The sequence below is a fragment of the Scardinius erythrophthalmus genome (assembly GCF_964197995.2).
Source record: "Scardinius erythrophthalmus genome assembly, chromosome: 5".
Taxonomy (NCBI): domain Eukaryota; kingdom Metazoa; phylum Chordata; class Actinopteri; order Cypriniformes; family Leuciscidae; genus Scardinius; species Scardinius erythrophthalmus.
This window is the reverse complement of record NC_138225.1, coordinates 16,478,721-16,506,667: the sequence shown is the minus strand read 5'-3', so window position 1 is coordinate 16,506,667 and position 27,947 is coordinate 16,478,721. Positions and strand designations below refer to the sequence as shown.

Here is a 27,947-nt window from a genome sequence, read left to right as displayed (position 1 = left end):
AATGAGAGATTCACTGCAATATCACAATAATAGATTTGACAAATAATTAATCTACTATTGGTGTATACTAAACATTTTGTACAAATTAATGAGAGAAGAATAATGAAATACTTCACGTTTTCCAGAGTTTCCCACAAGAGGAAGTGACATCCCTTGGTGCATGTCACATGCTTTTTCTACAAATGCTTTGGAGGTTTTTTTTTGTTTTATAACAGAGGTAACAGAGTTGACCAGGATGTAGGGACAGACACCAAATCTATTTATTTATTAATTAAATTACAAATAATACAGAAAATCTATATTCTATGCAATTGTTAATATAACTTAAAAGAGTAAACAAAAAAAAAAATATTTGAAAATTAGACTTAATTATTTCATGATAATTCAAGTTGAATGTATGAATCAGGAGGCGGAGACAGTCAATAATAGGTGCAGTGGGAGTCATTTAGTTAATATTTCCCCATTAAATTGTATTCCTAACTATACATAAGGCATTATTTTTAGTGATAGTGTAATATAATTTGTGTTATTATTCAAAATTGATTCAAAAAAGTTTTTTATTATTTAAATAAAAGAAGGTTTATCTGGGAGACTCGAAATGTATCCCCAATTCTAGAATGACTCTTGTAATGACACATCAAGGATGTTAAGAGGCTAAAAGCAGGTTTAAAACTTGCCCCATTGAAGTCAACAGGGTGCAAATTTTAAAAAGAGGATAACACGGTGTAGGCAACACCGATTTTTGTCGTTGTTCTCTGTACTGACAGCACTCCAAATTTACATTTTTTTTTTTTAAATTGACCGGAGTTCCCCTTTAAGTTTACTTTTAAAACTCCAGAAGGTTCTGCCAGTGTGTCAATCTGAGAAACCCCAATTGGTGCTTCAAGAATCTTTTCAATCTATTATAACTTTGTCATAAAAACAAAGACAAGTGCCTATTTACAGAGAGGAAAATGTGCCTAAAAGTTTTTAAGTAAACAGTCCCCCCTGACTTATAATAAATACATTTGCTTATTATAGACAGGATTACCATTTGATTAAAGTAAAAGCTTACATATTTATTTTAGATGCCTATATATTTATCAAGTATATTTATCTAAATTCTTTAAAAATAAATTACATTTTCTTTGCAACAGGGTTTAGGAACTTACCTGCAGTATAGAAAACTATTACCACGAAAGATTGAGGATTACAAAGACTTGTGAGACGTCAGAAGAAACATATTTGGCTGGAACAATGGGAGAGGTGGGAAATAGATAAATATTGACTAAGTTGCGAATTGACTTACTTAATGGACTTGGGAGAAGTACAGTGTACTTCATAATGTCATCGGATAGGTGTCAGTCTTGCTGTGATTCCTGGCCTACGCTGACTGCAGTACCGGTGGCGCTCTATTTTTTACAGTCTATGGTGGCGCTGTTCATTTATTGGCTGTGAAACAGGGGCTCTGCCGAGGGCTATATGTTGATTGGTTGAATGAGTGCGTTACGTCACGCGCTTCCGCGGAAGTAACGAGGATTGGAAAATACGAGAGGTTATGCAGCATTGAGCACAGCGGGTTAAGGAGACATTTACCTGTAAATACAGTAAGGTATTTGCTGTACTTAAATTGTGTCATTTGTTCATTGATGTATCATTTCGGTTGTTCGTACTAGTCCTAATCGAAAGTCTCCTTCAAGTAGAGCAAATGTGGACAGTGATAGACTGTTTATGACTGTGAATGAATCGTTCTTATGCTCAAAGATACAATTGTAGTGTAAAGCAGTTTGCAGAACGTCTATGAAAGATATCTAATGACATTTGCACATGTTCTATCATTTATATCCAGGTGTGACATTATGTCAGTGTCGTGAATGAATGAATGAATGAATGAATGAATGAATGAATGAATGAATGAATGACATGTCCATGTCAAACCCTCTACTTGTGTTCGTTCCAGAGTGCAGCCATGAGCTGAGGCTCCCCAAACCCGCCTTTCTCAATGATGAACGACAAGCTGGTGTTTCTGGGTCTCCTTTACTTCATCCAGGGTATTCCATATGGCTTGCAGTCATCCCTGCTCCCAGTGTACCTGCGCGGTGCCGGTCACTCCCTCACTCGGATCAGCCTCACCAAAATCCTCTACTTCCCCTGGGTGCTCAAGGTGCTCTGGGCCCCTCTGGTGGACCGGACAGGCACCAAGCGCTACTGGTTGGTGGGCACGGTGGCTGGTCTGGCCCTCACCTGTTTGGTGAGCGCTACTATTTCACCTGATGTTCAGTACATGGTTGTAGCGGGCTCCCTGCTTGCCATGAACTTGCTGGCATCCGTGCAGGACATTGCAGCTGACGGGGTGGCCGTGCGGCTGCTCAGGGGGCAGGGGGAGCTGGGTCTGGGGAACACTGTGCAGGTGGTAGGGTATAAAGCTGGGTCTGTGTTTGCTGGAGGGGGGCTGCTGGCTGTGATTGATGTTGCAGGCTGGGGCTGGATGTTCACACTGCTGGCCTGTGTGTACGGTGGTGTTGCTCTGTTTGTGTGGGGCGCCCCTGTGTTGGACGGAGAGTCGGCGCGGGGACAGGGAGAAGGACGGAGAGGGCCAAAGGATGTGATGCAGCCCTGGAAGGTGTGGAGGAAGCTCTTGTCTGTGCCAGGAACGCCATGGACGATGTTCTACGTCCTCACTTACAAGCTAGGTAAGAGATGTGTCATAATTCAACACAATTTACATCATTTACGTTTTTACACTAGTTTCACACAAGTTGACACTAACCTATTTTTTTGTAGTTGTCTACTGAATAAATTATATTCAGACAGTTTAATTTGTAAAGGTGATGTGTGTTGTTTTTACATCACCAGAAAAAGTGGCCTTTCCCCCCAAAACATGTATAACTTTGCCCCACTATTCTGACATTCTGTTGATTTACTAGTCACTCTCCTGCTTAACATTTACAAATAATTTTATTAAAATCTATTTTGTTTTTATGTGTGTATATATACATTTTATTTTAATACAATTATTTGTAAACTATTAGTATTTGTAAATACTATTTGTGTGCTGTGATAACTATACAGCTATAAGTAAAGTTCCTAAAGTTATTTAGCAGGAAAGTGACTCATTTATTTTAGAATGGTGGGACAGAGGGAAAGTTATAAATTAAAAACTACAGCAACAACACCAACATATTACTGTGACTGATCATGAACTTAAAACTGAGCATATTATTATTTTATATATATATATATATATATTAGGGCTTGCATAGACTAGTCGAGTAGTCGATAGATCGACTACTTCAACCACTATTCGACGCTGTCGGAAACAATCGACTACTCGAGCGTCCATTAACCATAAATGAATTAAAAATGTCGAACGTCACCAACAGACAACACACGTCAGATGTGTGGAAGTATTTCATCAAGGATGACAAAAATATTGTAATTGGCCAACTCTGCAAAAGGCCGTTCACATATTGCGTCTAAAAACATGTGGAAAGCGCGCGTGGCCGTGCCGCAGTCTCCTACAAGCGCTCCCGTGGCGTCTGTCGTTGCTATGCAACCGAACTGCGCTCTCCATGATGACGACGAAGAAGTATCATTCAGCAAAGGATTCATTTATTTCTAGCCCTTGCATTAGCTTTACTACTAGATATATTTCTGGAGATGAGAAGGAAAAACCCGCCTGGAAAAACTAGCGCACCATGTTTCTTTCATTATGAGCGCGCTCGCCGCGCGCCTACATTTGAAATAACGACCTTGAGCGCGGAAAAGATGCGATATGTGAACGGCCCCTAGAAGCAGACCTCTGAAATGAAAGGCAAGAACGGCTATTTATTTGGCTTTAGACTTGTACATGAAAATTTAAAAATGAAATGTCATAATTATAATGTTTTGTGAGTTTACTTATGTAATTGTTGCATTAGGCTATGAATTAATAAATGTTTATTGATAAGATCTAGCTATTTCATTTACAGTAGCATGAACGACGAGTAGTCGAGTAACTCGAGTATTGTTTTGATAAGAAATCGACTAGCAGAAATCAGTAGTCGTGCAACCCCAAATATATATATATATATATATATATATATATATATATATATATATATATATATATATATATATATATATATATATATATATATATATATAGTGGTGGCCAAAGTTATTAGAATGGTAAGTTTTTTTAATGTTTTAAAAGAAGTCTCTTCTGCTCACCAAGGCATCATTCATTTGATCCAAAATACAGCAAAAATAATAATATTGTGAAATATTTTTAGTTTAAAATAACTGCTTTCTATTTGAATATATTTTAAAATGCAATTTATTTCTGTGTTGGTAAAGCAGAATTTTCAGCATCATTACTCCAGTCTTCAGTGTCACATGATCCTTAAGAAATCATTCTAATATGATGATTTGATGCTCAAGAAACATTAATTATTATTATTATTTAATTATGTATTGTATGTTGAAAGCAGTTGTGTACAATTTCTTTTCAGGATTCTTTGATAAATAGAAAGTTCAAAAGAACTGCATTTATTTGAAATAGAAAGCTTTTGCAACATAATAAATGTCTATACTGTCACTTTTGATCAATTTAATGCATCCTTGCTGAATAAAATGATTAATTTCTTTCCAAAAAAAAAAAAAAAACTCTTACTGACCCCAAAATTTTGAACGGTAGTGATAATGTTACAAAAGCTTTCTGTTTTCTACATTGATAATAATAATTAATGTTTCTTTGAGCATCAAATCATCATATTAGAATGATTTCTTAAGGATCATGTGACACTGAAGACTGGAGTAATGATGCTGAAAATTCAGCTTTACCAACACAGAAATAAATTGCATTTTAAAATATATTCAAATAGAAAACAGTTATTTTAAACTAAAAATATTTCACAATACTATTATTTTTGCTGTATTTTGGATCAAATGAATGAAGCCTTGGTGAGCAGAAGAGACTTCTTTTAAAACATTAAAAAAATCTTACCATTCTAATAACTTTGGCCACCACTGTATATATATATATTCTATATATTTTTTTTAGTTTATGGCCAGTCATTGTAATGTGTTGTTTTGCCACAAGATGGCAGCCTTGCCCTTTTCAATCCTTACTGTCACATTATTCACTATGACTTTGAAGCTGCTAAACATCAGGAAACCATACACAGTTGGGTCATCCAGTTGTTCGGAATGTCTGCACTGAAACTGATATTGAAATCTTTCATTCAACTTTGAGCTAGCATTTAACTACAAGCCTAACTTCTATGTTATGATTTGAATCAAGAATATAGGCATACATAGCAGCTAATGAATCACTTTCAATAAGCTGAATGTGGTGTTTGGCACCAGAAGGGGATTATGTCCAGATTAGTCTCTTTGTGTCTGTGGTATTTTCATTGAAAACTGTTTTTTTGTTGTTGTTGTTGTTGTTTTTTTGTCTCTTCATGTCTCTTCATTTGAGTGCAATATTTTTTGTCAAATTTGATCAATTTAAGCAGAAAACCAGGCTTTGTGCAACTTGTGTATGTATATGGGTATGTGTCTCTGGCAAAGAGAGAGAGGTGGCACTGTAATCGGATGAGCTCCAGCAGACAAAATCAGACAGGACAAGCGGCAGCCCCACTCTTAATCCGTCTTATAAGGTTTCTCCCCCTGATCATCATCACAATCATTATTAAACAGCACTTCGGATGACACCAATTACTTTAAATGCAATAACATCTTTCGTTTACAAGTGTGCTAGCAAAGTACACTGCAAAAACATCATTCTCCTAATCAGTATTATGTCTCATTGTTCAGTAAAAATATGTACAAATCTTTAAAATAAGATACATTTACTTTGCATGAGATTTGTTTTAGAGAATATGCATGAATTGACATGTTTATTTTCTGTTTTCCATTGACAAATATTTTTTTCCTTTTTAATAGAAATCTTAATATATTTTTTTCTAGCACAAATCGACAATTTTGTGCAGTTCATGTTTAAAGCAAACAACAACAACAAATCAATTTGCCTGTGGGATGAGATTTTTTTTACTTTTTAGTCTTATCTAATGGAGTTTTGCATCTCAATGATTAATTTTAAATATTAGTATGATTTTTTCTTCTAGAAAACAAGACAATTTTTGATTCAGAAAAAGGTTTTGCTCTGTTTATCTGCAAAATATAATTAAAAGACAATAAAAATCACTTTAAAACTATCAACACACATTGATGTTGAGTGGAGATAGAAAGTCTTAGAATGGTCGTTTGCAGTTTTTTATTTAACTTCAATTGATTGTTTCTCGCAAGCTTTATGTGATCATATATATTACAGTACATAGGAATTCACAAACTATAGTTCCCTGTTATTTACTTCAAGATTTTAAAAACAATTGTAGAATAATGTGATTGTCTTACTAAGTTGTCGAATCAATCACACTTTACGCTGTTGTATGTCATATAGAGCATATTGCATCACAGGTTGTTACCAAAATGTGTTCAGCCCAAGCGTTGATAAAGGGTCATGGAGGGACAGTGATGGGATGGAGGGGGCTGGGATTTTGCCAGACGTGGTGCTTCCCTGGGAAGAGTCCAGCTGGAGATGGGAGTGTACTTGTGGGGGGTTCAAATTGGACTCTGTATGGGAGTAGAAAACCACTTTTGCTCTGTGTCTCTCTGTCTTTCACTCTCTTTCTCTAACTATATATACCTAACACACACACTCATACACGCTTATATGCATGTATATCGCCTGATGCTGCCCTCCCTCTGTCCCGCACAGCAGGGGCCAGGGGAAAGGAGGGGCTTGCAGGGGGGGTGGAGGGGTGACGCGAGCAGGAGGCAAATATTTTCTAGAGGGAACGCAGAGGACTGCAGGGGGGATGAATTAATGAACACCCACCACATGGTCAACTATGAGAGAGAGTGAAAGAGAGCGAGAGAGATGGTGGGGTGCAGGGGGCATCGGGTATGATGAAAAAGCGTGTGAGTGGAGGGTGATAGAGAAAAGAGAATTCCAAGGAAGAAAACGAGTAAAGTATGTGATGTCTTTTAGTTGACCTACCTTGTTTCCCCATTGTCTGGACCGTTGTGTAACTCGGGTGTGAACATTAAAAAGCATTCCGTTTAGATATGTGAGCTTACATCACACTATGAATAGGATGCGTCTCCGTTCCCTATCCTTACCACCGTATCTTAGCTCATGATTTTTGCTATGCTTTTGTTTCATCCGAACAATTGTTATTGTGTCCCAGAACGTAAAGGGAATAACCTAGACCTTTGCGTATTCTAACCTCAGAGGTCCGTAGAGACTTGTTTTTAGCTTGTCGTTGGTTAAAGAGCATTTACAATGGAGTTGTGTGACCTGCTCAAGTACACACAGATGCAGATACACACGGCACAGTGACCTACATGAACTGGGAGGGACCCAGGTTCCTCAGGCTGTTCCCATGCTGAAGACTCTAGGGACTTTGGATCGTAGAGTTGGTTTTAGTCAGCATCTAGTTCAGGTGGCGTTACATTGAAATGCACGCTCATGTTGCTCCAAACCCGTATGGCTTTCTATCTTCTGTGGAATACAAAAGGCCAATACTTATAATACCCTGGCCTTTCTTTTCTGTGCAATAAAAATAACTTAGATCTGGGGCTATCAAGTTTTAACATTTGAACAACACATTGGATTGAAAGATCTCTGTTGATAATCAAATGCATTTCAGTGCTTTTTTGTCGTTTCTGAGACTTGAAAGGTCCAGTCGTTATTCATTTTAATTGCATGTAAATAACCAGTATATTCTTAAAAATATCTCTTTTTCTTTCCATAGAAGAAATAAAGTTTGGACCAACATGAGGGTGAGAACAAGAAGGCAATTTTCTTTTTTAGCTTGAACTATCCATTTAATTGTAATTGGTGATTTTCTTTATATATATATATATATATATATATATATATATATATATATATATATATATTATATATATATATATATATATATATATATATATATATATATTTATATATATATATATATAATGCAGTGGCAGAAAACTTTTTAAAAGGAGCATCAAATCTTTCATCGGGTTTCAATCAGTACCACTGTAGTATGATTGTTGTAGTTCTTTATTTGCTGTCATAATTGTTCAGTCTCATCCTGAATCTGTTGTCCATTTTTGTCTTCATCTGTTCCCCATTATCTATCGTTGTTAACCGAAGTGAACTGATATAGCATCTCTCCCCACTCTCTCTCTAACTCCCCCATTTCTCCTCCCAGTGCCTCCCCTCTTCTGCTGTGTTTTTGTGGATGTCTAATGAAATCCCATGTGAAATGGACAATTGTTGCTTTGAGATTATTTATAGACATAAATAAGCAGCCTTGTTGTTTGTTTTCAATCCCTGCTTAAAAAATAATTAGTTTGAAGCAGCGTAGGAGAAAATAAAAAGACTGAGACAGAACGCTGAAGCGCATGTCCAGACTTCACATACGAGATGATCTACAGCGTCTGAACTGTTCAATGATCATTTTTGGCATTTTGTATACATTTAGACTACCATGATGTTGACACTGATCACTATTTGTTTCGCAGTGTTCCCTTTACATACATTTTCAACTATAATAATTGTGATATTTTAGTGGAAATGCAGATTCATATTATCTTTTCATAAATTAGGAAATTAAGTTTAAAAATGTAAAAAATAGTAAAATGTTAAATGGTTGATAATTTTTTTCCCCATATATAATACAGTGCAAGTGTAGTTTCGATTACATTTTTGCTATGGTAATAGTTCTACCTGTGTTTACTGTGCTCTTAAATAAATGATGGTTATGCAGGAACTGTGCTAAATTTTCACAAGGGTTAGGTTATAAATGACTACTTTGACATTAATCAACACACAATATAAGCAAAGTAACATGCAGTTTCAATGTCCTGCCGTTCAAAAGTTTGGGGTCAGTGAGATTTTTAATGTTTTTAAAAGAAGTATCTTCTGCTCACCAAAGCTGCGTTTATTTGATAAAAAACAATAAAAAAAACAGTAATATTGTGAAATATTATTCCAATTTAAAATGACTGTTTTCTATTTTAATATATTTTAAACTGTAATTTATTCCTGTGATCAAAGCTGAATTTTCAGCATCATTACTCCAGTCCTCAGTGTTACATGATCCTTCAGAAATCATTCTAATATGATGATTTGATGCTCAAGAAACATTTATGATTATTATCAATGTTGAAAGCAGTTGTGTACAATTTTTTTTTTCAAAATTCTTTGATGAATAGAAAGTTCAAAAGAACAGCATTTATTTAAAATAGAATATTTTCTAACATTATAAATGTCTTTACTGTAACTTTTGATCAGTTTAACTCATCCTTGATGAATAAAAGTATTGATTTATTTACATTTCTTTCCCCCAAAAATAATATTAAAATTCTTACTGACCCCAAACTTACAAAAGCTTTAGATTTCAGATAAATGCTGTTCTTTTGAACTTTCTATTCATCATTGCATCATGAAAAAAAAAATGCAAATAACTGTTTTCAACACTGATAATAATCATAAATGTTTCTTGATCATCAAATTAGACTGATTTCTGAAGGATCATGTGACACTGAAGACTGGAGTAATGATGCTGAAAATTCAGCTTTGATCACACGGAATAAATTACACTTTACTGTATATTCACATAGAAAACAGATTTTTAAATTGGAATAATATTTCACAATATTACTGTTTTTGTTTGTCTTTTAATCAAATAAATGCAGCCTTGGTGAGCAGAAGATACTTCTTTTAAAAACATTAAAAATCGTACTAACCCCAAACTTTTGAACGGTAGTGTACATTATGTTCATCCTACATAGAACTGCATTCTTATTCCTTGAAGGCATTGGACCTGGGTGGCGTAGCTGCCTTATGATTCTCTAAGGAAAGATGTGCTGAATGTGAAAAATGAGTTCCATTGTTCATTGTTGCCCCCACATTACAGACTTTACAACATCCTTTACAAATTTAGTTCTACTGTCAGACTCAATCCTCCACAAAGAAAGCAATGTCAAAGCGCTCACGTGCCACTGTCAGCAACCGTAGCAGAACTCAGGCAGAAGCGTCTGATTTTTGATTTGATTTTCTGTTTTTGTTTCTCACCGGTTTCATCCCGGGATCCCCGTAAGCGCAGTTTCTGTTTGACGGCGGTCTCAGAGCTGTCAGTCAGCGGGCTGTCTCGCTGTCAAACTGAAGGCAGACTCCATAAATAATGACAATGGCGTTAAATAATACACGGCGGCGGGTTACCGAGGCCTCTGTGCACCCACTATCATGCAGCGAGGCAGCCAGGCAGGACTCGGCGCAATGTAACGGCAACGTTTTCTCTGGCAGCTTTTGTTTTTGTCAGAGTTTAAGTGACAAACTCTCAGGATAAAAATGACTGAAAGGCAATCCAGGCACTGATCCTTTGAGGAGTAAAGTGCGAAAAAACAAAACAAAACGTGGCCTCTGCTCAGGTTATCATCACTTTTTTTTCCGTTCTCAGACATGGCTGTGTTTTATATTGACTAAGTTTGTGCTGTGATATGTAGTTAATATCAGGTTTTTAACACCAGTTTTTGAGAAAAGTCTGATGCAATGTGATAAGAATGCAACACATTTTCAATAATCCGGTCAATTTTCTTGGTCTTTTTGTTCCCTCTAACTAAAGTCCAGAGTTTTCCTAGAAAAGAGCATTTACAATCGAGTGTGTATGTGCCCTGATGTAATCCTATATTTTGTGTCCAGGCGAACAGGGGGCTATCACCATGTTTCCTCTCTTCCTGCTGGACCACCACATGACGGCCAGAGAGCTGGGGGTGTGGAACGGCATGGTTGCCATGGCATTTTCCATCTGCGGCTCATCAATCGGGGGCTTCTTGCTCTCTCAGTACAGGTAGGGAGTGTGTTTTGTTATAAAACGATGGTGAAACTGACTCAATTCTAGCTGCAACACCCTTTCAGCCAAGTCATGCTTTGCCATTAATGTTGCAGGAATGGTGTTTGAAGACTTTGGTGTGTGGATTTCACCTTACATCTTTTTCTAAACCCCCTCTTGCTTTATCGGTTTTTGTTGCCCACCGTCTCTCTGTGAAAGAAACACGGCCCTTTTCTTTTTCTCAGTGTTTTCTCACTATATCTCTACACCCATCTCAGCCCCAGGTGTGAAAGAAGGAGAGAGAAAGAGATAGAGAGTGTGTGTGAGAGATAGAAAGAGTGATAGTAATGGAAGTAAACACAGCCTTTTGTGGGAGCTGAGAGTAAAGCAGGCTCAGGTGTGAGCTGAAAGGCCTCCAGGATGCATAAGGTTGGACTGCGTGAATGGAGATATACTTGTTGCTGATACGTCGCCCTTGTCTACTGACCTGAGACCGGTTTTTACCAGTTATGTCTTGTAATAGTTAAGATAGAATTTTGGTGGTCTGACCCGTTCCAAGAGCAGTCGAAGTCGCTTATCTTCCTGGAGCGGTAGACTGATAAGCCCACACACCTGTTAGTCTGCTCAGAGAAAGGCATGAGGAAGAGGATTTTGAAGAAAGACAAGTGCAGTGGTTCTGTGTTTACTTTGTTCCAGACTTGAGGGCAGACATCTAGTCATGTATCAGAGTTTAAAGTGAAATGATACTTTAATGTTATTATGTTATACCATTTTAATGCAGTTTTACACACCACTGGAATGCATTACATTATCTTCTGCACTTGCCTGTTGGTGTGTACTTTAGTTAAAATGATGTAATGTTGGTCTATTTTTAGCCTGACAGTAACATCAACCTTAGTCTACTGTCTCTGTGAGCTGCAATTTCCAAACCATCTAAACAAGCTAGTCACTGAGGTGATGCAAACATTGGTTAGATCAGAGGCCACCAAATCCAGAACAAAAAGTTTGGGGTCAGTAAGATGTTGTTGAAAGAAGTCTCTCACCAAGGTTGCTTTTATCTGATCAAAACTGTTTTATATATAGTGTAATTTATTCCTATGATGGCAAAGCTGAATTTTCAGCAGCCATTACTTCAATCTCCAGTGTCACATGACCCTTCAGAAATCATTTCAATATACTGATTTGTTGCTCAAGAAACATTTATTATTATCAATGTTTAAAGCAGTTGTGCTGCTTAATATTTTTAAGGAATCACATTGGAATACAGTGGAAACTGTGATACATTTTTCATGATTTTTAATAAATTGAGCAGCATTTATTTGAAATGGATTTTTCTATAACAATAAACATCTTTACTGTCACTTTTAAGCATTTTAAAGGTAGGGTAGGCAATGTTTTTCAAAAACTTATTTTATACTGGTTGAAACTCTCTTCACATCCTGATAGCAATCTATAATAGAAGCAATGTTTAGGATGGTCTAAACATAAACACATGTTCGTCCAATTGCCTTTAGTGCGAATGTAATGCTATGATGTTTTACCTGCCTGTAAACCTATGTATTTCCATACCTCCGCTCCAGTTCCATGTGAATATGCAGAGTTGTAGACAGACAGTCACTGAGTGCCACAAACAAACAGCAGCCGGCTTTTACGGTTCCTCCTGAACCAAAACAACAAGCTTATGCTGCGTTCACTCCATGTCTTAACCATAATTACAAGATGGCAACCTGTGACTTTCTACTCAGAGCTGTTCACGGATTTATGCTTTTCTATCTCAACACTTATCAACGGTGAAATGAATCTATAGCAGTCAGGTGGTACAAGTCAGAGCTCTGTAAGTTGTTTACGTTCATTATTATTGTAAAGCTATGTGCTTTGAAACAGGTAATTTAACACTCTTGTGATGCTTTGCAGACTCTGCTGTGTGTGTTCATGTGTTTTGGAGGAGACGTGGCTTTGGAGACGCTCTGAAGGGAGGGTTTGATCTTACGCTTTCAAAGCTAGCTTGCTATTGCTAGCCTCTCCAAAATTGCCTACCCTACCTTTAATGTGTCCTTCTCAAATAAAAGTATTTATTCCTTAAAAAATCTAATATTCTTACTGACCCTAAACGTTTGAACGGTAGTGAACATTTATTGTACAAATAGTGACTAGTCTAGTATTTAAAGGAATACTCCACCGTATTTTCATATTAAACTATGTTATTCCCTTAACTAAGACGAGTTGATACATACCTCTCTCGTCTCAGTGCGTGCACTCGATCGCTCTGTCTTGCGCGAAACTTTTTTAGCACTTAGCTTAGCCCAGTTCATTCAATATGGGCCAAGCAGAGAAGCAACAAAACACCTTGACATTTTCCCTATTTAAATACAGTTACTCGAGTAGTGTAACTCGACCTAGGACGGTGACACAAAACAAAACGTTGCGCTTTTCTAAGCGTGTAAAATGGATAACTATATTGTATGGCGGAATACCATAGCAAGTGCTTGGAAGCACTTCGACTTCGGCGCAGTAATATCTTCACTAGAGGGAGCGGGAGCCGGTGAGAGGATTTTTCACGAGTGAAGATATTACTGCGCCGAAGTCGAAGTGCTTCCAAGCACTTGCTATGGTATTCCGCCATACAATATAGTTATCCATTTTACACGCTTAGAAAAGCGCAACGTTTTGTTTTGTGTCACCGTCCTAGGTCGAGTTACACTACTCGAGTAACTGTATTTAAATAGGGAAAACGTCAAGGTGTTTTGTTGCTTCTCTGCTTGGCACCTATTGAATGAACTGGGCTAAGCTAAGTGCTAAAAAAGTTTCGCGCAAGACAGAGCGATTTAGTGCACGCACTGAGACGAGAGAGGTATGTATCAACTCGTCTTAGTTAAGGGAATAACATAGTTTAATATGAAAATACGGTGGAGTATTCCTTTAATTAACATTTCAGTAGGTCCAGTTTCTAAATTTCCTTCAAGCAAATATCCAAACAATCATACCGTAATCATGTACTGGGTAGCAAGCCAATATGTTGTATGGATATGAAATTAAATGTGCATTTAAGTATAATATTATTGCTAGAGTGATTATGGGGAATATTAATTTCAGGGGCTCTCCAGGGGCTTTGAGATGCTGTGGTCTCGTAAAAATGAGCATGCCTTCAAAACCCCCAGGGGACAAAGTATATAAAACTTTGTGTGGATTTCATCCTAAAAAGTGTGCGTGCGCACAAAGTTTTCAAATTTGTAAAACCGTATTGTACACCATAGACTGTAAAAAAATTGATGTACACCAGCCCAGAACCTGTGCAAAATTAAGAAATCCTAATCGGCGGAAGACTCAGTACATGCATCTCCACCCCGCCTCCTCCCCAAAAATAACCATATAAGGAGTTTACAACGCTACTGTTCATATCCTCACCTGCATATCATTTCCATATCCATATTTCCATCCATGTAATAGCCTACTACTGCTTTCAAATACACTTGGACAATATGAGATTGAGATATTTGAGACTGTAAATGCTGTTTGTGCCGTCACATTACATTGCTAAGACTCATTTAGTATCCTTGTCATGTTAAAAATAAAAAAAAATATCTGTAAAACAAAAAATGTCCAAAATTGTAGGTATAAAATACTTTTCAGAAAAGAATTATTCTCATTCATTCCTCTTGGCAAAATAGACGATTTTTAATTGTTTTAAACAAAGCAAATGTATGCAGTTTTGTGCATAAAATAAACATATATTTTAGAATGTTTAGACTGAAAAAGATAGTTATTTTTCAGTGTAACAATTTTCTGACATCAGTGCTTCTCACAGAACATAAAAAAAAAGAAAAAAAAACTTACCATATAAATAAATAGGCATTTTCATGATGCTTGGAAGACTGCGTAAGGTGTTATCAATAGGCTACTGTCAGTCTGCACAGGAAAAGCCACACACGTGTGTGCAGTGAGGCAGCAGTTGTACAGTACTGTGTCATCGGACCATTCGAACACCAGAAGAGTCCGTGAGCGTCTGTCGTTATACTAACTGTGTTGCTAAGCCATCTTAGTCAAGTGCGCAGCATTGATCATAATTCGTGTGGAAATATTTTGTTCTGCTATTTAGAATACAATTTAAAGCAGAATTATGTAGCGTTGCACTGGAAAATTGGTAAAAAGCAGCACATCTATTACAAATATTCACATTTCAATTTTAAACTTTTTAACTTAATATGAGGTTAATTTTAACTTACATTAAATAATGATTTAATGTAATTTTAGTGCTTAACTCCATTAATGAGAGTGGCATATTTAATATGTGTAGATCAAATGGAAAAACAGATTAAAATCATTTAGTTTACTTCATTATTTCACTCACACCGGTTAACAAGTGTGGTCTGGGGTGTGCGGACGGTTTGACATATTTACGCCAAATAGATTTTTTTTACAAGTCCCGATATGTGCGTGGAAAATAGAGTATGCATATTTCAATGGCCATTTTGTGCAATGTTTATACATGAGGGCCTGGGTGAGTGGGACATATGTGCAGTTAAATATCTACTGTACTCTATCTCAAATTTTCTTACCTTTCCATCTCTCCCTTTCTCTCTAACCTCTATTATTCTCGGCCCCTTCGTCTTTTTCCTGCTTTACCTTTCTCCCTCCCTTTCTCTCTCTCCGTCTCTATGCTAAAGGCAGTGTTGGTGAATGAGGAGGGATGTAAAGTTTCACACGCAGAGGGCTTGTTCATTCGACACAGTCGTGCATTCAGGCCTTGCTTCCCACAGATTGGGTTTCTGTCGTTGTCTGTTCAGGGCCACTAAAAGCTAATTTGGACACTTATCCTGGCCCCATCTGAAATGCTTGAGCGGCCAAAAACTGACCCCCATACACTGATCGCCATCAGCAATCTGAGAGTACGAATCTTATCGGGCCTAACTGCTCGTGTGATACACCTGTTTTAGACTTGCTTTCGATCTCTTGCATCCTTCTCTCTCTCTCTCTAAGTTGCTTGTTTTCCTCTTTAAGACTCTGTCTGTCTTTCTTACAGCTCTCTTTTTCTCTCTCTCCTCTCATCTGAGTGAAATATGAAAGAGTGTTATTGAGTGGATGCAGGGAGGGTGTTTGCATGAGAATGATGGCAGATTGGCTTTCTGTCTGACCGGCTGCTGTTGTTGACTGGGTTCATCTAGATCTAAAAGGCTGGTTTAAGATGACAGACGATTCCTTACTCTTCTCTTAAAGTTCAGTTGACCTTCACCCGCATCCCCTTCTCTCTTTCTCGACTTGCTTTCTCTGTCAGAGGCCTGGGAGTTTATTCACATGGAAAGGATATTTAATTGATGATGCAATTTTATACTTTTTTTTTTACAACCTTAGGGACAAGTCAAAGTAATTTTCAGGCAACAGATGCTGTCACCAGAGCTTAACTCAAGCCTGGTTATTAATCTTTCTGCCTGACTGCTTGAAGCATTAATACATTTGTTCATTTTAGAGAACATGATGTAAAATTATGTTAACTGTACTGATAATTGGAAATATTAACAACTGATGTGACTCCAGACCCTGTGTGTGATTGACAGGGCCCCACGGGTGTTCTGATTGAAACTGGGAGAAATTGAGGTGTGTGATGGTCACTAATTAGCCGGGGGGTTAATCAGCCCGTGTCTGTGGATCTTGTCGGGTTATTGATTATGTTGTGACGGAAGTTCACCCAGTGGGATTCTTAACCGCTAATAGAGAATCAATTAGAGTGTGTAAGCAAACACACTGCATGTAAGCATGTGTACAGGAGTGCTTCTCTGTCTCAGTGTGGCAGTCCTGTGTGGTTGACCCTCATTAATGTCCTACAATGTTCTGTAAAATATTAGCCTATAGTTTGTTTGGTATATATTTTTTATATATGTCTTTTTTAATGTTAAATTATATTGCACTACTGTTCAAAAGTTTAGGGTTGGTAAGGTTTGCCCAACAAGGCTTCATTTATTTGATAAAAAAAAACATATTGTGAAATATTACTATTTTAAAATGTAATTTATCCCTGTGAATTTTCAGCAGCCATTAGTCTTCCTTGTCACATAACCCTTCACAAATCATTCTAATATGCTGATTTGCAGCTCAAGAAACACTTTAGTGTTGAAAACATTGTTTTGCGTAATATTTTTGTGGAACCTCTACCTGTGTCCTGTGACTCATGAAAGTACATGAAAGTAACTTTAATAGATATTATACTATTCGTATTTGTGTAGTATGAGATGATATGAACTGAACTTTCTCTCTTTTATGTCCTCAGTATTGGCCTGCTGATGAGACGTGTGTTTATGATGCGGACTATCGGCATGATCTTTCAGAGCTCACTTCTCGTGGTGCTGGAGCCCTCGCCCTTGATGAAAGGTGAGAAATTCGCATGCATGAACGTTCTATAGGACCAGCATTTTTATTTTTTTATTTTTTTTGCATTTCTATTTATTTTACTTTATCTCTTTGAATAGTCCACTGCTTTATAAATGAAAGGCCGGGGAAAAACTCAGTTTTTCAATGCATTCAAAACAGGTTTATGACTGCCATGTACAGTTTGTTCTTAAGAGTCAAATAGCTCACGTGTAATTATGTATATATACTGTAGAAGTGAAATTGACCTGTTCTCCGCTGAGCTTTCTACTGTTCCCCTGCATTTAAGAATCCATAGGGCCGTCTCCGGTTTCCCGCGTTTTCCACTGACAGGCTAAAGTGTCCATTTCAGCACCTTTCACAGAGTAAACAGGTGTTCAGGCAGAGTGTGTCTGAATAAAACTCTCAACTCTGCATTAAACAACAGCATCTGATAAAAAGAGAGAGTATTAACATGGATGTAATACAGACCAGCATAGAGTTCATCTTGCTGTATGGTGAGATCAGAATAGAAAATTACAAAAAGTCTAAAGCTGACGTGTGCGATTAAAAATATGTTATTTTAACATTGCTTAATTAAGTTAATTCATTTAATTTATCTATAAATCAAATCCAGATGGGTAGGATAATAAAGATATTTACACTCTTTATATGGCAGAAATGATTAATTATCAAAGCTTAACATGTATAAAAAAGTGCAAACATTAATACGATCATCACATGATAAAGGCAAAAACTTATTTGCGACCTCTGGAGAATCAAAAAGGAAAAATATTTTTTTCTAATTAATATAATATATTTAAAATATAATTGCCAATTGTTGAGTCTGTTAACAGACTTGGTTTTATTTCATCAGGTGCTCAAGGCTGTTTACTTGTTGCCTTAGGTATCTGTTTTAATATAAAATCCGTAGTACCAGAGGCTGATATCTTACCGAAGACAAACTTTCAGTTTTGATCCAAACTTATATCAGTGTGCTTTCTTTTCTGAGGAATTATCTTGAACTTTTATTCCACAAATCTTCTGTAAGACTCCTGTAGATCTGTTCTGATAACCATCTTCATAGTCCTAGTGCTTGGATTCAGCATAATTCAAGCAAAATTTTATGCATGAACTGTGTAGAAGTGATCATACAGAAGTTATGTCAAACATACTCTCTCCTGGTTCAACTTGCTTAAGTGGATTTGCGTTTCTGTTTCTGTCTGCGGAAGCTAACGCTATTTTACCTTGAGTATTCTCACGGCTCACTTTGATAAATGAATAAACCCATATTCATACCCTCTGCCTGTTTCTCTTATTTTTCCTTGCGCTGTCTCTTTCTCTCACAGGTGCTTTGAATGTTTATTTAATGAAAATGAAAAAAGGAAATGGGGAAACTCTTGCGTTTTAGCTGTTTCACTCTGTATTTTTTGCCACTGTATTACTTCTTCCCCAGGATGTCGTTGCTTTTTAGTCAAGATGTTTTTGTCAGCGAGCTTCTGTTTGACAACTCCCTCATCTCTCTGTCTTTCTTATTCTCTCTCTGTCTCTCTTTTTGCCACTCTCCCAAACGAAATGGAACAAAGCAACTCTGCACCCCATCTAACCCCCCTCAAAAAAAAAAAGAGGAAAAAAGAATGATAAAGTTCTGCAGAAAATATTTTTCAATATTGTATGAGACTGGATGCCTCAGAAGAGCTGATTTTCCTTCCTGTGGTTCCTGGATAAGTAATGGAGAAGTCTTGTTAGGCAGAACTAAACATTTCCAGTGAATAATTCAGATGGAGCTGGATGTGAAAGCTTCATGATTTTTCTTTTTTTTTAAATGGGCTCTGGTAATGATTGATTTGAGATTCATAATTTTTAGAGGCTTTAATGGTAGACGGTCTGTCTCATGCTCTGGGTGGACGTTACTCAGGTGAATTTAATAATCAACTTCAAAATGGCCAAAAAGACCGATTTCTAAACGTCAATTGTGGCAACATATAAAGTCAGATTTTACTGTGTCTTAAGTTAAACTGCTAGTAGTTTGACATGGTTCTGTCTGCATAAATTATAGTCTGGGAGAGCTCAGTGTTATAATAACAAGCTTGTACAGTACTGTTCCTGCTAACACAGGTTTGACAGTGTTGAGTCTGAGTAGAGCTGAAACTGGATGGAAGTGTGCTGGAAATATTCAAAAAGTACTCATACGTACACTGAAATCATTTCACCAAGTTTTATGCAGAAAACCGACAAACAACAAATAATATTAGCACTATGCACTTTTTGTCTGCATATAAATAACATGAACTGGTGAACTTTCAACATAAATAAACCCTACAAAACAACAGTAAAGCAGCAGTACCTCACGGACGACCGCTGCATATAAACATAATAAAAAGCAGCAACATAAAGTCCAGGCCTGGTCCTCTCTTGTCTTGCACTGTTGTTTTTATCCTTCCGGAGCTCCGCCCCCACGGCTCTCGGTCACGCCCTGCTTGCCACAGACAGATTTTAAATTGACGAAAAATATTACTTTGGGGACTTACAACAAAACATGATATCTATCTACTAATATGGGCCAAAGACTATAGATATAGAAAGACAAATAACTTCTATTAGATATGAAAAAGTTTTATTTTTTATTGTATTCTGTTTAATGTGTTTATATTTTGTTCGCTGCATAGGTTCTTTTTATGCCTTCTTTTTATATGCTCAATGTTTTATTGTACAGCAAAGAGCCAATCACTGATTGATAAAGTCATTGTGTCACTGCAGCTGCCGTTAGAAGTTCCCATAGAATCCTGAGACTCGCACTTAGGACTCTGTATGCGCATTGGCTCGTCTAACCTGAAAAATAAACTTTTTTAACGCTATTTGAGCATAAGAAACAACATTTATGGGACAATTCATGTCAGATTGTGTTGCTGATTTTGAAATATGTTTCTATGTTTATATACTATGCAGAGGGTCTGTTCTTTCTTTTGATATATTGCATGTTCCGATATTTATACAACAAAATATTCTGGGGGCCATAACATTTTTGTGAAAATGACCAAAAACGCTTTTGCTAGCTGGCAATTTTTCTTTATTTTTAATAAAAAAAAAATAAACACTGGTGGGGAAAGAGTTAAGCACACAGTCTTTTCCTTTGTATTTTTGTCCGATTTTCAAATACTTCAAATAAAAGTAGTATTTTTTTTTTATTATTCCCCTTGTTGGTTGGCTTGTAGCGCTTTAACAAAGACTTTTTTGAAATCCCTATGGGAGAGATGAATGGAAAAAATACTTCCGGAACCAGCGCCGCTGAAAAAGTGGCAATCTAAACTTTTCTGAAGACAGTTGGTTCCATCGTATACATTCACAGAATTCATTCATTCATACACGCTTTCATATAATTTCTCTCAGCACCGTTCCTTCTGTCAGGTTTTCACACAAAACAAAACCCATGCTGTGCCTGCGTGAGACTTGCTAACTTTGCTTAATGCTGAACAGTATTTACCGCGAGTTTTTCAATCACCATTGTCAGGTAAATTAAACATGAAAGGTAATACTAAACGTCTGGAATTTTTATCATGGCTTATCGTCAAACCAGTAAACGCTTCATCCCTAAGTCTGAGTAAGGCCAAGCACAAACTACAAGACAGAAACTCATCACCCTGCACACATTTCTTCCCACAGGCCATCTCTCTCAATTAACACCGCCAGATATTCAGTGCAATATTTCAGAGGCATTATGAGTTTTAATATGCAATATCTAAATTCAGAGTCACAAATTCAAACTTGAGGTGTGTCTGCGATCTGAGGCTTTTTGGCGCAGGCTTAAAACAAGGGCAGAATTTTAAATGTTGAATTAATGGGCATTGTGTCCGCTCTTCCTCAGGTATGGCAGTGCTGAGTCTGAGTTTGCAGCATTTCATAGCGGGTCTTATCACCACTCTCACTTTCACCACGATGATGAACTGCACACAGAGAGCCGAGGAGAGCATACAGGTATCACACACCACACTTTTCAACTGACCACTCTTTCTCCCTGACAGGTCAGAACAAGCTGCTTAACAGCATCACACGTGTTCACCTGAGGTCAACAGCAGGACAAGTCTGTTGTGTTTTCTCTACAGTTTCAGCAGCCAAGCTCCAAAGACAACAAAACCTGCATCTTACAGTTTTTGATAGTTGTTGACAGGTAGAGTCTCACAACAGGCCGTGAGCTGCAGAAAGCCTGAGAGTGTTTCCTGTCTGCCACATACGTGAGCACATCACAGCAGTCAAAATCTCATTCATCTGTCAGTCAATATCTCCACTCAGAGAACTGAGCAGTTTTAACACTCTCTTTAGCTCTGCACGTCAACTCATTTCAACTCATCAATCACCTACAAAGCATACTCATCAGAAAGTATATTCAAATTCATAGATTTGACATTTTGATTTCTTTCTTTTTCTTTTTTTAATGTGTAGCCCAGTGGTTAATTTGCATGCTCTGACACATTGTACATTAGTGCTCATGTGAACAATGCAAGATTGATTTGTGTTATTTCCAGACTCCGTTCCACAAACCGTTTCAAAACTCTCTTCTTAGCAAAGGTCTGCAAAGGTGCAATTTGTATATACACAACCATTGAAAAAAAATTCGATTTCAGATTTTATGGAGTCAAAAACTCTTATGCTCACTAAAGCTGCATTTATATTTGACAGAAAGCACAGTAAATCATTTGAATATAATATGACAAAGCTGAATTTTCAGCATCATTACTTAAGTCTTCAGTGTCCTATGATCCTTCAGAAATCATTCTAATATGCTTATTTGGTGCTCAAGAAACTTTTCTTATTATTATCAATGTTGAAAACTCTATTGCTGCGTAATATGTATAGTCTTTTTCAGGGTTCTTTGATGGAAAGCAAAGATCAGCATTCATTCAAAATGGGAATCTTTTGAATTATAAATGATAATTTTGATCAATTTAATGAATCATTACTGAATACATAAAAAAAAAAAAACTTAGCAACTCAACTTTTAAATGTTTGGCTGTAAATGAATGAAGCATTTATTATTCCAGGAATATTAATTGCAGGAGTGATTATAGGGGTTCATTTCCGCGTCAGATTCTGTTTTTGTTTTAGTTTTGTTTTTTTACTTTTTTTTCTGGTTGCCAGTCGGGCATTTATTCTATTATACGTGTTAGAGGTAATATATTAATATTTTGTTCTTCAAAAATCCAAAAAGGTTTTTAATAACTGAGAATTATATCGCTATTTATACAGCTATAGTATTTATGAAATCCATGCTGTAAATCTATAAACAAAGATGGCATACAGTGCAAAAGTTTGTGCCCATTTTGTTCTGAATATGGGCATAAGATGAATAAACAGCAGATAGTTTGTGAAACAAACCTAATGCACATTGTATTTCTCTTCAGATACTGCTTCTGTGCAGTGTACTGTTCTGTGCCACTTTTATTGCGTAAAGACAGCTTACCTGTCTATCAAAAACAGTCCATCTATATCACCTCTGTTCTTCACAACACTCCACTCCCTATTATGTCCCACTAATCTTGTGTTGTCTAATTTCTCTCTTTGTTAATTCAGTTGTTCATTCTCTCTATTTGTTTATTTATGTGTCCCCTAGATGATAAACGCTAGTTCTCACTATTCATATATCTCTCCCCTCCCATGTTCTCTCGTTTCGTCCCATCGTTCATCTTTGACATGACAGTATTGTCCTGTTTAAATGGGCCTGCGCTGCTTGCATGTGATCTTTCACTTCTCTCTTAGCTATTTGTCACTTCACCAGCTCAATACCTGCTGAATTAATGGTACTAACGAAACTCATTACACAATAAGAGAAAGTGCTAGTATGTTTTTCCTCAGCCTCTAAGCAATTAAAAACTTCAGATTCACATTTAGAAGAAAATAACCAGGAGGATGATTGTAAACTGTAGGTTAATTCGAAATGTCCTTATAACATACTGTACATACTGTAGCGAGAGCAGCTTGTGTGTGTTTGTTTTAAGGTGGTTTTAGATGACCGAAAACCGATACTGTGAATGTTTGTGAAAAGGCCCTAGAGGGAGAAACTGAACACCTTAAACAAGTTTGTAGGAATAAAGGTACTTCACTTAACTTTGGTGGCGAGGCCATGTGAAGGAATGGACTTGGCTTTGCTTTCCCATTCTGTGTGTTAAGTCGAAGGACTAGAGTATGGAGACAAGAGAGGGATTCAGACTGCTCTTTGATCCTCCTGTTGGAATTGTTTTGATGTGAGGCGAAGTTAAAAATTGATGAATAAGAATCATGTTAAAAAGTCATCTGTTATTTTGAAGAGTATCAAACCACGTCAAAAAGGAAAGCAAACATTTCTGTTGTGCGTGTAATCTGGAGTGTTACACCGGAGTTCGAATCCTGCTAAGTTTTTTTTTACTTTGCCTCCTCTCCTCGTTGTTTCCCGTACTATCTCTACTTGTCCTGTCCTATGAAGACATAAAGGGTCATAACTTTTAAATTAACATAGCACAGTGTATATTTGTTATCGTACAATATTGGAGATATTTTTTATTTGTTGTGATATTGTATATTTCATTGTGATATTGTATATTTAATTATGCATGTTCAATTGTGCCTTCTCATTCCCCCTATTTTTACATTTAGATTAACTCCATCATCTAACATCTACTTAAACATTTTTTAATAATCTTAAATTAAATATCCATTTTTATACTGTACATTATAGTGGTATTTTAGTATAATTTTATGCTATAAATACTTATATTTATTAATATTTTGAATTGGGTTTATTTTAATATTTTCAGCTTTTAAATTTAAATTAAAATTTTAAAATGTAATTTTTACCATTAAAAAAAATCTGTTTATCTTTGATTTATTTTTATTTCAGTTTTAATTTGAGTAATTTAAGTACTTAAACTTATTTCAGTTAGTTTCTAAGGCAACATTTCTATTTTTTGTTACAGTTTGTCATCTAACATTTATATTTTATTTCAGTCAATGGAAACTTTTTTCATAGTTTTAGTAGACAACGACAAAATGATATGCCTAGTATTACATGTTGTAGTGTTTAAATTCACTTGTATTATTTAACATGACAGATTTTTAGTTCGTGTTTTCTTTTTTAATTATTTAGGCAATATAGTGTAGAATTGTAATATAAGTCATTTGATGGTTTTCGGCCATAACATGGAAACATTTTTTTGGGTTATTGGTCATTTTTTTTTAAATCAGTGCATCCTTAATGTAAAGATCTCTTTTGTAATTAAGTTCTGGACCTGGATCTGAAAACATTTTTAAAAAAGTAGAGATCAGTGAATAAATAACAGAGTCTAGCCTGACAGCAAAGCACATTCCCCTTTCTTTATAATTTACTGTCCCTTTTTCACTATTCTTGAGTCAAAAGTGAATGCTAAAACTCTTTCTATATTTGCCTCTCTCTGTCTGTCAATCTTTAGGCCACCCACTACAGTTTTCTGGCCACTCTGGAGGTCCTAGGGAAACTGAGTTTTAGTGCCCTGGCTGGAGGTATGGTGGACACTGTGGGGTTTCCCATAGCCTTCATCCTCTTCCTCTTCCTCACCTCCAGCAGTGCGCTGCACGTGTGGAGGGCCACAGAGACTGGTGTCCTGAAGGAGCAGCTTAAAGGCCAGCCACTGTGACCAGTGTGAGCCTAAAAGAGGGCTGAGTGAGTTAATGTCTGGGTGAAAGAGAGCGAGATCGAATCTTATGCTTAGAATAAGATACTGGTGACCAAATAGACAGACAAGCAAATATGTTGTTTTTATTTGTGTTTATTTATGACGCAACCAGCATTGTCCGAGACAAAAGCCACATGCGCACTCTCAGTACCTCTGAAAAACACTGCAAATGTTTAACAGCCACATATAGTCAACTATTTAAAGGTACTTGCTTTTATGAAACAAGTCATCCTGAATGGCAAGCAGACTGAGCTATGGCAACACTGTGAGCATGTCATGTAGTCTGTCTGAAGGACAACAGTTGTTCATTAAAAAAACAAATGGTTTATCCATTATGTTTGCTATAATGGACAATGCTAAATGTGCATCAACAGAATTGTACTAGTTATAAAAGGTTTAAAGCTTGTTTAAGGGTCTAGTATAGTTTGCTTTAGTTATACACACCCTAGTCATTTACACATTTTCTTATATGCGGCATGTATTCATCTTAGAAATGCCTTTAGTTTTTAATCGCAGACACAGTTCAGCTTAATGACCAATCAGCAGCATGCTGGATTTTAAGAATCGCTTGACTTTAGAGTCATGCAAATTTGGAAGCAGTATGAACATTGAATTATGGTTCTATGATTAGTGGAGTGCTTTTTTGTATTCTCAATGCAATACTTTTATTAAAGGGGTCATATCACGGGAAAATAAAAGTTCAATGTATTATGAAAAAGCACTGTACCTTTTGACAATGTTATACATTGAGCATATATACATTCAGCAACTACAAAAAATACGACCTAACTCCACAATGGATGAGATGAGAGTTAAATAAGTTAAAAACCTTGTGCTGCTCCCGGTTGTGTATAGCACCTGAATATCTGCTTATCCTTCCTAGGAAATGTTAGGAAAGAATGGCCCAGCAGAACACGTGACCCAACTATTTCTCATTTCACTTACCTAGACTGTGTTTACATAGGCACAACACCAAATATTGCTGTTTCATTCAGCGAGTCAGAAGAAAGAGGGTGGAGAGCAGTCATGATAATACTAAATTAGGACTGTTTTGATATCTAAAACGTGACTAACATTGTAAGTGGACCTCAGGGAAAAAATATTCTAGAAAGTATGATATGACCCCTTTAATGTCTGTTAAATAATGTACATTGAAACAGTCAACTCATCAAGCTCATTTTTTTGAGCCAATACTATTTTGTTTAAAATAATTATTTTTTTGTATTGTGAATTGTCTGCATTTCCTATGCAATAACACAGATTCATGATTTTTCAATATAACTGCTTCTCATCATACCTGAAAAAGTTTTTTTTATTTTTTTTTAGGTTCTTGAGTCAGTGAAATTTAGACTATCATCATGAATCGATATACAAACCTTAATCCTGAAGTTCTTGTAAAGGACTGTGGGTAATTCTCTGAGTCACTATCTTCCTGAGCCATGTTTTATTTTTGAATATGTTTGAATTGCCTTACTTTTTTATATAGTTTATTGCAGAGCCAAAACATGTAGAGATATTGTTGAGACTAGATGGGTATATACGTGTGGATTTTGCCATAACTAATGTGTTTAAGATACCTTGAATCTGTAACATATTATAATTGTTTATACAAATTTTGGAGGGCAATTTTAATTGCAAAAAAAAACTAAAAACAGAAAATAAAAATGCAACTACACATGTATAAAGCACATTAGGTCCGTGTACGTTCAATGCGTTCATTAGTTTTTCGATTTAATATCGAAATTAGGAATATTTATTCGTTTTTTTTTTCTTTGTTTTTTTTTCATAACAACCAAAAATAAAAAAATACGAGAATTCAGCTTGATTTTTATATTTTTAGACCACATGTAGGGCATGAAACGCCACTTTCTTCTGATTGGTCAACCAAAGATCAACCCATTCTTCCACAGTTCCGTGCAGAATAGAAGTCCTCCGCTTCTGGATGGATTCTCTAAGTCTTTATTACAAATAATCTCTCTCTCATCCAACAACCAGACTAAGGAATGCTTTGACATAAATTGGCCTAGTTTTTAGTAGGGTTTTCTTCTCTATAGACATGGGTTCGACAACCTACATGCCAGAGAAATATTATCTGATTATTTCAGAAATATTAATGTTGGTTGTCTCTTATCTGCACCCACATTACCCATCAGCCTTCTTCTTTAGCTTATTTAGTTGTCCAACTATCAAAATCTGTGTGGCAAAGCTGTGTGACCCACAGGACAGCACGGATCGGATAATTTTATGTTGTAGCGAAGCACACAAAAATGAGCCGTTTTCTAATTTTCTACTTTCAACATTAAATCGAAAAACGATTGAACGCCGCGTACACGGACCCATTTACAGTAAATGTTTTCCATGCTTGTATAGTGTAGTATAGTCTTGTGTCATTTTGCTCCTGGTTTCATGTTAACAATGTTTTTTTTTTTTTTTTTTTTGAAATAGAAACAGACAGCCACAACTGAATAATACATTTTTAAAATGGTTCAAAGCTCATCCTTTTATTAGATAACTGAAAAAGGTATGGCCAATTGATGGTTATCATTAAATACTATGATTAACAAAGGCCTTACCAAACCAAACAAAAAAAAACAAAAATATATATATATATTTTGGGGACATTAGCCCTGACTATACATGTAGGAGACTAAAAAATAAAAGCTATTACTGAACCCAGTGTGTGCCTGTGCTTTTGTGAGCTTATCAGACAAGAATTAAAAGCCATTAGCCTTTGTTATCAAGAGATCCTGGGCCATAAGACTTAACCTTAGTCTTTAGAAAATCCAATATTGTGTTGTGTACATTTGTGGTTTATACACTGCTCTGAAGATCTAAAGCAGAGTGAAATACTTACAACTCAAGTATTTTCCCAGATGGAGCCTGGCGATGTTTCCCCATGAGATGACGCAATAACTGTAGAACCGTATGTTGTTGATGAGACTGAACCATATCCCCAGCTTTTACCATGACACTGTATACTCTCCCTCACCATGACAGAGAGGTGATTCTTCCCGATCTGTCAAAGGGATTAGGAGTCCTTACGTAATTCATGAATAGACCTGCACTTCACCTT

The 27,947-nt window shown here is 36.4% G+C and overlaps 1 protein-coding gene across 4 annotated transcripts; it reads left to right on the top strand.

Annotated features, from left to right (window-relative positions):
• Window positions 1-1,449: 1,449 nt before the first annotated feature.
• mfsd3 (major facilitator superfamily domain containing 3) lies at window positions 1,450-27,544 on the top strand. Of its 4 annotated transcripts, XM_081365328.1 has the most exons (7): window positions 1,503-1,591; window positions 1,940-2,230; window positions 2,315-2,672; window positions 10,724-10,871; window positions 17,116-17,216; window positions 21,058-21,167; window positions 24,632-27,543. In XM_081365328.1, exons 2-7 carry the CDS (start codon window positions 1,982-1,984, stop codon window positions 24,833-24,835), a joined length of 1,170 nt encoding a protein of 389 aa, XP_081221454.1. In that variant the 5' UTR covers window positions 1,503-1,591; window positions 1,940-1,981; the 3' UTR covers window positions 24,836-27,543. The 4 variants fall into 4 exon arrangements, with proteins under 4 accessions (XP_081221451.1, XP_081221452.1, XP_081221453.1 ...); XM_081365325.1 differs by having other exon boundaries at window positions 1,450-1,591; window positions 1,940-2,672; window positions 24,632-27,544; XM_081365326.1 differs by having other exon boundaries at window positions 1,488-1,577; window positions 1,940-2,672.
• Window positions 27,545-27,947: the final 403 nt, after the last annotated feature.